This window comes from Rhinolophus hipposideros, assembly GCF_964194185.1.
Source record: "Rhinolophus hipposideros genome assembly, chromosome: 9".
Taxonomy (NCBI): domain Eukaryota; kingdom Metazoa; phylum Chordata; class Mammalia; order Chiroptera; family Rhinolophidae; genus Rhinolophus; species Rhinolophus hipposideros.
In genome coordinates this window covers 25,124,711-25,138,458 of record NC_138055.1, presented here as the reverse complement: position 1 = coordinate 25,138,458, position 13,748 = coordinate 25,124,711, and the positions used below count along the sequence as shown (strand labels likewise).

Below are 13,748 nucleotides of genomic sequence, written 5' to 3'. Positions count from 1 at the left end.
TCGTTCTTGCTATTTTCTAAACCAGTTTTGGAAGTCCTCTTTTGTGAGTGTCTTTATTTTACTGTCTATCATGACAATGTTGCATATCACACATCGTTTCTGATATACGGCAATTTCTGTCAAATAAAAACATTACAGTGCGTCCTCATCCACCTTATTCACTGAATCTGGCACTATATGACTTCTGGGCTCTTCCCCAAAGTCAAAATTATTCAAGATGTCGAGGCAGCCACATGAGCACAACTAAAGACACTCACAAAAGAGGACTTCCAGAACTGCTTCAGAAAGTGGCAAAAACAATGGGATAGTGTGTTTGAAGCGAGGAGGGGGTATTTTGAGGGGGATTAATGGCAATCTGTCCTTTACTGTAATACATTTTTTTAGTTTAAACACTCACCATATTTTTTTATCACACCTCATACATGAAAGATTATTTTTGGTTTAAGTCAGCACTTACCCTGGCACGGAATCCATTTGAACAGCAGCAAACTCACAAGAACGGCACTCACAAGGCCCAAAACTATTGCCACATGGCAAGAGAGCGACCACCTAGAAGAAGAAGCTACAAAAACAGAATCCAAAGCAAGATCCTGAGTCAGAATAAAAGTTGAAGGAAAAGAAAAAGGAAGGAAAGGATATCTGGGATCTTGAAGTGATGTGGTCTAGTGGGAACTGAGACCGAGGCCCTAAAGATTCCTTTCCTGGATCTCTCAGGGACTTGCTCTAAAGTCTAGAGAAACCACCCACATCTGTAGCAAGGAATATACTATATTTATCAGTTAATACTTTTTTTCCTTTGAAATTGTGGCTTACACAACCTCATGTGTTAGTGGTGATATATAAATTAGTACAACATCTATGGAGGACAATTGGGCAATGTCTACCCAAATTACAAAGGTAATTACTCTTCAACTCGGCAATCTCTCTATGAGAAAAATGTTATAATTTGCTCAATCAATCCAGTATACATGGACATTTAGATTTCTTTCCATTACCATAAATTATACAGCATTGGACATTTCTAAGAACATTGAAAGTGTAATAATAACACTATATAGTAAGAAAGGGGAAAGCTTATGGAGTTACCCTTAAAAAACATACCTATTGGAGTTTACTGCCTACGATATAAAATCAAATATTAACTTTGGTGCTTACACTATTATCTGCCTGTCTCGGAAAGTGTTTTCTCAGGGCTCAGTGTAAAAGTGGTTTATTTCATCCTCAAATCTCCAAAGAGTCACAGGGACTAGTTATCTATGGTGTTCTTGATACCCCGTCACCATTCTGGTACTGTTGGGGGAAAAAATCCAGGTATGTGAATCAATTTCTCTTCTGATAAAACCTCACTACTACCCATTAGTAAAATTACTGGTGTGTCTCTTCTCATTTCTTAGTTGTAAAAACAGATACCTAGAATTTAAACAGCTGGTTTACAACAAACTTTACTAAAGAGATAAAGTTCTCCCAACAAAGTTCTTGCTTTCGTATAGGAGCTATAAAGAATAACTGAACTGCCCTAGCTGGGGTTTCGTAGATAAGATCATAGATGTGAATGGTTAGAAAAGAATTTACCTGAGACCTAAGATCAGACCTGGACCATATACCAAATTTTCATATCCAACTCTGGACTTCAAACTAAAACTAAAGTATTTCCTCAAATGACCCTCAATTTTTCTGCATCCTCTACTCCAAACTTAATTCTGCCTCCCTTTCATCCCTTAGCCTATGGTAACTAAGCTGTTTTCCATACTAACTTGGTTAACTCACCTTTTTGCTGCGGTCTGTCATCATTCTGGGCTTGAGGTGAAGTAGACAATTCTAATGCAGAATAAATAGCATTGTCAATCATCTCCATCTCTTTCACCTCAGCTGAGAGAGTAAAATTACAGAAGTGTGAGGAGATATGCACCAGTGAGGAAACAGCCCAATCTATAAACTGCTAGCAGGAAACTTGAAGGCTTTTTTTGTTGTTGTTTAATGGTCCAGCATGACAAAAACAGAAGTAATTTTTCAAGAAATGATTAAATTCTAGGGCTGCCTATAGAAATTAATTAGAATATAAACTGCCTCACCATACTGTCTAAATGCTCATTAAATACATCTAAATTGATCCCCCATCTCATCTAATTCTATTGAGCAAGGAAAAGTTGCTCTTCAATCAGTAAATTCGATCATGGAAACTAGAATAAAAATTAGATTAGTTCCTAGGTATGAATTTATCTCAGATTTTGTTTTTACTTTGTTTCCTTTTGAGAAAATAGATGCATGCAAAATGGGATAAGTTTCATTGTTTCTTGGACCTTTGGGGTAGTGCTACGTGGTAGAAAAATGGACTGTTGGCTGCATCTGCCTGGAACCATGAGAGAAATGGACTATTGCCCAGTCTATGTTTTGTGAATATTCTGTGGCCCCTGTGTTCCCTAAAACATTCTCCCAATTGTACTCTAAACTTTACCCTTAACAGTGTCAGGAATTCCATTAAATTTCTCTCCTGTTCTCTTATTTTTATATGCAAAGACAACTATGAAAGGGAACACATTAAAAAAATACATACCAAAGTGTAATTTATTTCTAATGGATGAATGGTTAATTAAAAAGTTAAAGAAAAACAGAAAGTCTTGTGCACCTGAAACTAATAAAAAAAAAAGAAAAACAGAAAGGAAATTGAAACTCTAAGAACAGATAAAATCACCAAGACAGAACGTATAAGACAGAAAAGAGGAGAAATAGGAAGAGCACGTTAATAAAAACTAATATAGTTCTGTTTCCAGCCCTAACAGAGCAGTACTGAACTTGACCTCTAGCCAAAAAACTACGCATGACGAAATATGCGAGTATGAGGCAACTGTTTCCAGCTATAGAACACAGGAAGCTCTGTGCTCCTTGAGAGAACAGAACACACAAAGGTGAGCACTATGATCACCCTGGCATTCTACCAAGGCCACTTTCTGGCACAAAGCAGGAAAATGAATCCTAAACAGAGCAGCAGTCTCACTAAGCTGGAGACAGATCCAAGTTTTGGGCTGTTTATGTGGCTGGAATTTGAAGCGCAGAGTAACTGAAAACATGGAGCTTCATGGACAGAGATGTCCAGAAGACTGCATGGGAATTCACCGTAGGCCCTTGGCTAAGAGCCAGACTGCACAGACACAGGACGTGATTCTGCAAGTCCTAGCTGAGACAGCCTCCTGCAGGGCTAACAGCTGAATAAGTGAGGCCAGAAGTGGTACAGTGCTGACCAGAATGAGCAAAACAAAGCCTGACAGGATTCAAAAGATCTACCAATAATTTAGCTGCCCGAGAGAACAAATTTTGATGCCCTTAAAAGGAAGACAACATAAACAAAATGTGGTCTATGCGTACAATGGAATATTTATTATTCAGCCTTAAAAAGGAAGGAAATCCTGTCACATCCTACAAAAATGGATGAACGTTGAAGATATGCTAAATGAAATATGCCAATCACAAAAAAGCAAATGTTCTCTGATTCCACCTATATGAGGTATCCAAAGCAGTCAAATTCATAGAAATAGAAAATAGAATGCTGGTTGCCAGGGGCTGGAGAGGAGAAATGGGGAGTTGTTTAATGGTTATAGAGTTTCAGTTTTGCAAGATGGAAAACTTCTGGAAATACGTTGTACAACAATGTGAATATACTTGTATTAGTCTGCTTCGGCTGCCATAACAAAACACCATAGCCTGGATGGCTTAAACAATATTTATTTTCTCACAGTCTGGGCCTGGAAGTTCAAGATTAAGGTGCCTGCAGCAGCCACCTTCTGGTATCTGGTGAGAACTCCCTCCTGCAGCAGCCACCTTCTCACGGTGGTCTCACATGGCTTTTCTTCAGTGCCTGTGTACAGGAAGAGAGAGAGGGAGCTCTCTGGTGTCTCCTTTTATAACGACACCAATCCTATCAGACCAGGATCCATCATGATGAGCTCACTGAATTACACCTTTAGAGGCCCCATCTCTAAACACAGCCACACTGGAGGTTAGGGCTTCAACATACAAATTTGGGGGTTGAAAAGGACACAAATATTCATTCCAAAGCAACACTTAACACTACTGAACCTACACTTAAAAATGGTTAAGATGTTTTTAAAAGGAAGGCAACACAGGAACCAGAGTTCCGTGAAGAAATGACTAAGTCTAGCCCCAGGAGGAAAAATACAAAATGAGCCCGGAGCATATTCTAGTATTTTAAGGCTACAAAATAAAGAAGTACTCAAAAGAAAAAAAAAAATTGAGAGCATGTCAGAAGGACGTGGAACTAACTGAAAAAGCTCTGAATAGGCAAATATGAAACAATTAGAGAAACAAAACAAATAACAGTATTGGATTATAAACCAGGAATAAAAATATCTGATTCCATACTGACTTATATTTATTTATTTTTGAGGCATAAAAACTGTACAGGTGGTCCCTAACTTACAATTTTTCAAATTTACAATGGTGCAAAAGCAATATACGAGGTCTGACAATTAAGTTCTTGAACTTGTTGCAATGATGTTTGCTAAACTTCTTTTGATATCGGAGGGATTGTTTACTATGAATTTGTACCAACTGGACAAACAGGTAACCAGGTTTACTATTTGGAAGTGCTGAAAAGGCTGCGTGAAAAAGACCTGAACTTTTCGCCAACAATTCATGGCTCCTGCATCACGACAATGCACCAGCTCACACTGCACTGTTTGTGAGGGATTTTTAGCCAGTAAACAAATAACTATATTGGAACACCCTCCCTACCTGATCTGGCCTCCAATGACTTCTTTCTTTACCCAAAGATAAAGGAAATGTTGAAAGGAAGACATTTTGATGACATTCAGGACATCAAGGGTAATACAAATACAGCTCTGATGGCCATTCCAGAAAAAGAGTTCCAAAATTGCTTTGAAGGGTGGACTAGGCACTGGTGTTGGTGCATAGCTTCCTAAGGGGAATATTTCGAAGATGACCATAGTGATATTCAGCAATGAGGTATGTAGTACTTGTTCTAGGACGAGTTCGTGAACCTAATTGTCAGCACTTCATACATTGCAAAATGATTACCACATTCAGACTATTATTATATCCATTACCTCCAATAGTTACTATCTTTGTTTGTGTGTGGTGTGGTGAGAACAGTTGAAATCTACTTTTAGCATTTTTTAAGTATACAATACATTATTATTAACTATAGACACCATGCTGTACATTAGGTCTCCAGAGCTTATTCATGTCATAACTGAAAGTTTATACCCTTTGATCACTATTTCCCCTTTTCCCCAACCCTTAGCCTCTGGTAACAACCTTTCTATGTTTTTGTTTTATGGGTATTTTTATATTTCACATAGTAAGACAAAGCAAAATTTGTTCTTGTGTTTGGCTTATTTCACTTAGATAATGTCCTCCAGGTTCATATGTTGTTGCAAATGGCAGGATTTCCCTTTTTTAAGGCTGAATAATTTTCTCTTCTCTATATATGTACATATATATGACATTTTCTTGAACCATTCATCTGCCAACAGACATTAAGGTTATTTTCATATCATGGTTCCTATGAATAAAGCTGCAAAGAACATGACAGTGCAGATATCTCCTTAAAAGTGATTTTATTTCCTTTGGATATATGCCCACAAATGAGATTGCTGGATCATATGGTAGCTCTATTTTTAATATTGAGGAACATCCATACTGTTTTCTATAGTGGCTGCAGCAATTTACATTGACATTCATTTTATTGATTGTTTCCTTAGCTGAGCAGAAACAATTTATTGTAGTCCCACATTTTTATTTTTGCTTTGGTTGCCCATGCTTTTGGCGTACATTCCAAAAACTGATTGCCAAAACCAATGTCAAGTTTTCCTGCCATATTTTCTACTAGGACTTTTATGCTTTTAGGTCTTACTTTTAAGTCTTTAATTTATTTTGAGCTATTTTTGTGCATGGTTCATGAAAAGGGTGCAATTTCATTCTTTTGCATGTGGATACATTGTTTTCCCAGTATCATTTATTTAAGAGATTATCTTTTCTCTATTGTATATTCTTGATGCCTCTGTCAGAAATTCGTTGACTGTACATGACTGTACATACATGGGAAGTGGGATGGTGCCAGCAAAAATGAAACTATCCTTCTTACCCTTATGTGGTTAGTCTCAAGTTTTTTGTTCCACTGTGTTGCTGATGCTTCTTAAGTGGACTGCTGAGAGACCTCCCAGAGCTATTTTCATTAGTGGATAGCTGTCTAATCATTGTTCTTTGTGGGGGAACAGAGGCTTCATTCTCTTACTCCACCAACATGGTGATGTCACTCTTCTGAATCCATTCTGATTTAAATAAATGATTAAATAAATAAATAAGTGAGAGAGAAGTTATAAATCTTCCTTACAGAGACTCCAAATAATACATTCAGATACTCACTACTCATAATGTGCAAATTAATTCTCTTCCCCTTGAATGCCAGCAAAACTTAGCAACTCACTTTCAAAGACTAATGTATGGATAGGATAAACAGTAACTTCATAGCAGAGAAACCCGGCAAACACAACCTCAACCACATAAACAGGGTTAACCATGTGAAATCACTAGTGATAAGTCTTGCTGATATCATGTACCTCCAATATTATGCCATGAGAAAGGCAACTGACCACTATGGTATATTTTGCCAAACCCTCAGTCTAAACGTGAAAAAAATAAATCAGATAACTTCAAATTGAGAAGTATTCTACTAATATCTGACCAGTATCCTTCAAATACATCAAGGTCATGAAAAATAAGGAAATACTGAGAAATTATTATAGACCAGCGAAGACTAATATGAAAACTAAAATGCAAAGTGGTACCTTGGATTAGATCCTGGAACAGAAAAAAGACATTAGTGGAAAACTGGTGAAATCAGAGAAAACCTGGAGTTAGTTAATAATAATGTAGCAGTGTTTATTTCTTAGTTCTGACTAATGTATCATGATTATTTAAGATGTTAATATAGGGGAAATGGGCAAAGTTTATAAAGGAATGCTCTGACCTATCTTTAAAACTTTTCTGTAAATCTAAAATTAGTCCAAAATAATTGAGGATAGATTGCTAGAGTAGGAAGAGCTGTGGTCAACAGGTTAATGTAGACTCTGGTTTGATGCCAGTGCTGAGCCTGGAGCTACCCAGCAAAAGTCTCAGAGCACACTGAGGCCAGCTGCTGCCCACCTGGGTCCTGCGGACTGCAACAGTTTTTCAAGAAAGAGTGTAATATGGGCAGGACTGGCTGCTCTCGGAGAAAGTGCCTCTGGTATTGGGTGAATTGGGTGGGGTGGGGTCTCAGTGAGTCAGCAGGGTGGAGCAGTCCAATCAGATTTAGATTTGACCTGTGGGAGAGAGCTCAACACAGGAAAGATGGTGCCTGCCTGCAGGTTGCATGGGAGTAAAGAAAATGGCGACTGTCCTCCAGCCCTTGCTTCGAAGCCACATACATCCGTTTGTCCCCTGTATGCCTCCGATGTCCCCCGAGTTATTGTCCCTCTGCCAGAGCCCAAGGTCAGTGCCTACGAGCAAGAGATTCTGTGTGTAGGCTGTTTAAGAGGACATCTGGGTTTCCCTGCAGCCCTTGGTTTTACCTGGATAGTAGGAATCCCCATTGTTTTTCACGGCCAGATGCACCCCCTGCAACGAGCAACGGCAACTGGACCTGGAGCTGAGCTGCGCCCTCCACAACTAAGACTGAAAGGACAACTTGACTTGGGAAAAAACAGTCCTGGAAGTACACACTGTTCCCCAATAAAGTCCTGTTCCCCTTTCCCAATAAAATCTTTTTTTAAAAAATTCATTAAGCATCTTTGATCTGTGATTTATATTTTATCAAATTTTTTAAAATTTTGGCCTATATTTCCTGTCCTCTTTCTGAAACTTTAATTATAAATATGTTAGATTGCTTGGTGCTCTGGGGTTTTGAGGGGGACAAAGAGGGTTTTCTTTCTCCATGTGTTAATTTTGGATATTTTCTAATGATATGTCTTCAAGTTAACTAATGTAGTTTAGTTTCTCATCTACTGTAATTCCATCCAGTATATTTTCACTGTATTATTTCAGATATTGTATTTCTCATATCTAGAGGCAGGATTTCAGTTATATTTTAAAAACGTGCATTTCTCTCTTCGTCATGTTCAATTTCCCTCTATCTTCTGAACATATGAAGTATATTTATAACAGCTGTTTTAACATCCTTTCTGTGAATTTTCTCATCTTTGTTATTTCTGGGTCACTTGTAAAATACATTTTCCACAATAATTTCATTTATAAAAGCATTAAAAAATATAAGTACTTGTGAATAAATGCAACAAATAATATGTAAGACCTCTACACTGAAAACTATAAAACATTGCTGAAATAAATCAGATACGATCTAAATAGAGGGTTATATTCAATCCATGGACTATAGAAATCAACATTGTTAAAGACGTCAATTTTTCCCAAATTTATCTTTAGATTCACATTAATCCCAATTATAATTGCAGCAAGATTTTTTAATAAAAATTGACAGGTTGATTCTAAAATATATATGGAAATGCAAAGGACCTAGAATAGCCAAAACAATCTTGAAAAGACAAGAAAGACTTATACTACCTTAGATCAAGACTTACTATAAAACTAGAGGAATCAAGACAGTGTGTTGTTGGCATAAAAATTAACAGAGAGATCAATGAACAGAATGAAGTCCAGTCAATTTATACAGTCAATTAATTGTCAACAAAGCTCCAAACAATTTAAAGGAGAAAGAAGTCAGCAAATGTTATTGGGAGAACTACATATCCATGTGGGGGGGAAAAAATGACCTCTACCATACCTCAATCATATACAAAAATCAATTCAAAATTGACTATAGATATAAACACAAAAGCTAAAACTAGAAATCTTAGAAGAAAGCAGAGATACAATTTAAATGCCCATCAAAAGATGCACAGATAAACAAATTGTAAACTATTCATATGATATAATACTATTCAGCCAAAAAGAAACCTGCTAATGATATATGCAACAGAATCTCAGACATTACATTGAGTGAAAGAAACCAAGCATAGTATATGATTCAATTTTATATAAAATTCCAGGATAGGCAAACCTAATTTATGGTGAAATTTTTCAGAGCAATAGTTGCCTCTAGGACTAGGAGAAGTGACTGGAAAGAAGCATGAGGAAATTTTCTTGGGAGATAAAATCTACTAAATCTTGATTGTAGGGTAGTTACAGTTATTAGGCATTTGTCAAGATTAATTGAATACTTAAGAGTTGTGCATTTCATGATTTATAAATTTTACCTCAATAAAAAAATGAAACTTTAAACAAATATTAAACTCTAATTAGTAGGCTTGCTTTACATAATGATACGGTTTATCAATTATAAAACTACTTTCTATGTTTTCTTATGTGTGAGCAAATGTATAAATATACTGAGTATAATGAGAGCTTGGTTTCTCACTCTTAGATATATAGATTTCCTGACTCTGCAGATAGGGACTAAAGCAATGCACAGAAGTAGCAATAAACACAACTTGTAATCAGATCTTGGTTTCTCAATACCATTCTCCACTAGAAGGAACCAGACACCGTTGGAGAAATGACTAATTTTAGGATAAGAAAAGTACAAGATAAACATGAAACATCCATGTTCCCAAAAGTAAAGAATTAATCAAAAAAAAAAAAAATGATGGGGACATGTCTAAAAGGACAAAGGAGCCACCACTGGCAGTTCAACAGTGACCCACACCCTCCAGCAATTTTTCTGTTACTTCATCAGTGGGCTGCATGTTCCTGTAGCAGGAACCACACCCTTTCTTCAGAGGTTTGAATCTCTACCTTGTGGTTGAGAAAGTAAATTTTTAAGTTATTTTCTTGTTAAACTTCTTCAACCCTAGTGGTACTAGCTGCGTTTTGTGGTTGCTACTTCTATATAACTTCTGTAGGACTTCGAGTCCTCTTTTACCCCTTTCAGTAATTGATTATTTTTTACTAGAACACAATTCTTTATGTAAAATTTTTCCTTAAAATCACTGGTGTGGTATCTATTTTCTGATTGGATTCTGACTGATACAGGATGCATCACTTTTCTCTTTGTCCTATCAAAAAATGCATACCTATATATACACAGTGGAATACTATTCAGCAGTAAGAAGAGGTGAAATAGGACCATTTGTGACAATATGGATGGATCTTGAGATTATAATGCTAAGCGAAATAAGTCAGACAGAAAGAAGCAGAGAACCATAAGATTTCACTGATATGTGTTATATAAACCAAAAACAACAAAAGAACAAGACAAACAAATGAGAAATAAAAACTCATAGACACAGACAATAGTTTAGTGGTTACCGGAGGGTAAGGGCGGGGGGTGTAGATGAGGGTAAAGGGGATCAAATATATGGTGACAGATGGAGAACTGACTTTGGGTGGTGAACACACAATGTGATTTATAGATGATGTAATACAGAATTGTACACCTGAAATCTATGTAACTTTACTAACAATTGTCACCCTAATAAACTTTAATTTTAAAAAATGCATACCTAAATGTAATCATGATGAAACATCAGACAAACCCCAAATAAAAGACATTCTACAAAATAAGTGACCTGCAATTTTCAAAATTTCAAGGTCAAATAAGAAAAAGAAAAATGACAACAAATTGCAATGTGTGACTCTGGCTTAGCTTCTGTGGTTGAGGAAATGGGAAATAATTATAAAAAATTATTTCCTGGGAGAGTAAATTCAAGATGGCAGAGTAAACACTGTGCCTGCTCCCTTCCATGAACACTTTAAAAGTACAACTAAATTATAGAACAATCAACCTGGAAAGCCATCTGAAGTCTGGCTGAACAGAAGTGTTATAACTGAAGATTTAAAGAAGCCACATTGAGACTGGTAGAGGGGTAGAGATGAGAAATGGTCTGGCTGGAAACCTCCATGTGGCGGTTGAGACCCAGAAGGGATATATCGGCCACAAAAGTTACTCCCAGAGGAGCCAGAGACCCCAGCCCTGCACCAGCCTCCCCAGCACAGAGTGCTAGTGCCAGGAAGAGAAGCCCCCACAACATCTGGCTGTGAAAAACAATGGGGATTCCTACTATCCAGGTAAAACCAAGGGCTGCGGGGAAACCCAGATGTCCTCTTAAACAGCCTACACACAGAATCTCTCGCTCGTAGGCACTGACCTTGGGCTCTGGCAGAGGGACAATAACTCAGGGGGCATCGGAGGCACACAGGGGACAAACGGATGTATGTGGCTTCGAAGCAAGGGCTGGAGGACAGTCGCCATTTTCTTTACTCCCATGCAACCTGCAGGCAGGCACCATCTTTCCTGTGTTGAGCTCACCCCCACAGGTCAAATCTAAATCTGATTGGACTGCTCCACCCTGCTGACTCACTGAGACCCCGCCCCACCCAATTCACCCAATACCAAAGGCACTTTCTCCGAGAGCAGCCAGTCCTGCCCATATTACACTCTTTCTTGAAAAACTATTGCAGTCCGCAGGACCCAGGTGGGCAGCAGCTGGCCTCAGTGTGCTCTGAGACTTTTGCTGGGTAGCTCCAGGCTCAGCACTGGCATCAAACCAGAGTCTACATTAACCTGTTGACCACAGCTCTTCCTACTCTAGTGACTCCCTAACACCCTGCCTCACCCAATTCGTGTACCGCACAAAGCTTTATCAGGGATTAAAACTTAAGGAAGCCAGCAGGTGGCAGCAGGCCTTGGAGTGTCCTGCCTTTTGTGGAACTACCCCAGGCCCATCTTCAGTTCACAGCATGGCCTTTCCCACACGCCTCCAGGGCTAGCACAGGCAGCAAACAACTGCAGATCATGTCTTTCTTACCTAAAGACAAAGGAAATATTGAAAGGAAGACATTTTGATGACATTCAGGACATCAAGGGTAATACGATGATAGCTCTAATGGCCATTCCAGAAAAAGAATTCCAAAATTGCTTTGAAGGGTGGACTAGGCGCTGGCGTCGGTGCATAGCTACCCAAGGGGAGTACTTCGTGACCATAGTGATATTTAGCAATGAGTTATTGTGGGGACAGACCAAGGAGTGCAGTTTCCAGGCTCTCAGCCTCACGTGAAAAGGTGCTGCTGGCTCAGGTAGTAAATGGCCATCAACTGTGATCGAATGGCCATGAGCTGTGGCTAGTTGGCCGTCAGCTGTAACCAGTGAGCCATTGGCCACTAATATAACTGCAGTGGCTATGATAGCAGAAGATGGGGGCTACCAAGAAGATGGTGGCTGAGCTAGATGGTGCAGTTAGCACGGCAGATTGCAACTAGCAAGTGAGGTGGGTTGGCAGAGAGAAGTAGACGGCAGGTTGTGGATAGTGTGGCTCTTACTTCCTGTGTCTCCAACCCAGGCACCCAGCAAGAATATAGTGACTCCCCTTATCTATAGCTCCGTGGGTGTTCCTTTTTGGCCTCACCATATCCTGCGTTCTTATGTGAGGAGCATAACTAGAGACCCCGCATGCCGCCCTTCATGACAGGTGTGTACTGTGTTTCCTCAAAAACAAGAGCTAGCCAGACAATCAGCTCTAATGCATCTTTTGGAGCAAAAATTAATCTAAGACACCTGGTATTATATTATATCATACTATACTACACTATACCCGGTCTTATATTATATAAAAATAATACCGGGTCTTATATTAATTTTTGCTCCAAAAGATGCATTAGAGCTGACTGTCCGGCAAGGTCTTATTTTCGAGGAAACACGGTAGCACTTCTAGGATTGAAATTCATGAACTTAATCATCAGACCTCGTATGTTAAACATGATCACCTCATTTTAACATAATCTTTTTGTTTTACGATTTATTGGGGAAGGAGAACAGGACTTTATCAGGGAACAGTGTGTACTTCCAGGACTTTTTCCAAGTCAAGTTGTTGTCCTTTCAGTCTTAGTTGTGGAGGGTGCAGCTCAGCTCCAGGTCCAGTTGCCATCGCTAGTTGCAGGGGGCGCAGCCCACCATTCCTTGTGGGTGTCGAACCGGCAACCTTGTGGTTGAGAGGATGAGCTCCAACCAACTGAGCCATCCGGGAGCTCAGTGGCAGCTCAGCTCAAGGTGCCGTGTTCAATCTTAGTTGCAGGGGGCACTGCCCACCATCCCTTGCAGGACTCGAGGAATTGAACTGGCAACCTTGTGGTTGAGAGCCCACTGGGAATCGAACCCGCAGCTTTCGGAGTTAGGAGCATGGAGCTCCAACCGTCTGAGCCACCGGGCTGGCCCCAACATAATCATTTTAAAAGGAAGGTACTAATAAAAGTTCAAAATTGAAATCTGCTTCAAGATGTCAAATTGAATACATAACAAGACTGAAAAAACTACTGTAGGAGAGAATCAAATTTTCCTTCAATCCTTCTAGGTTCTTTGACTGGTCTGATAATTAAATTGACATAAAACAGATTAACAGGAGAAAAACAATATTTTTATTCTTCAGTATAATATTCCATTTTATTCAAATGTTTAAAAATATGATTTGCATAAGTCTTTGTAGATTTACATACCTTTTGATATTAAAAGTTAAATAACTGTGTACTACCAAGACTATTAATGGCCTCCTAAAGCAGGAACCCAGAAATAAGTCTTAGATTATTTATTTCTTTTCTGTTTTTTAATTTTATTAAATTTATTGGGGTGACTTGGTTAATAAAATTACATAGGAGAGAAAGACAAATTTAATTTTGTACATGGAGGAGGCCCGATAAAAAGATGTGATGCAAAGGCAGTCAGGCAA

The 13,748-nt window shown here is 38.6% G+C and overlaps 1 protein-coding gene across 2 annotated transcripts in view; it reads right to left on the bottom strand.

The window, feature by feature from the left end:
- The window catches only part of KLRG1 (killer cell lectin like receptor G1), a 29,037-nt gene that overhangs the window by 12,783 nt on the left and 2,506 nt on the right, over positions 1–13,748 (bottom strand). Inside the window, exons 2-3 of one of the 2 annotated variants that reach the window (XM_081059930.1) lie at positions 1,768–1,869; positions 458–562 (exon numbers count right to left, since the gene is read on the bottom strand). The exons of the other annotated variant lie outside the window; for it this stretch is intronic. Of the exons in view, the coding sequence (XP_080916056.1) occupies positions 458–562; positions 1,768–1,855 (193 nt within the window). The 5' untranslated portion in view covers positions 1,856–1,869. The remainder of the gene's footprint in view (positions 1–457; positions 563–1,767; positions 1,870–13,748) is intronic. 2 annotated transcript variants of the gene reach the window in all.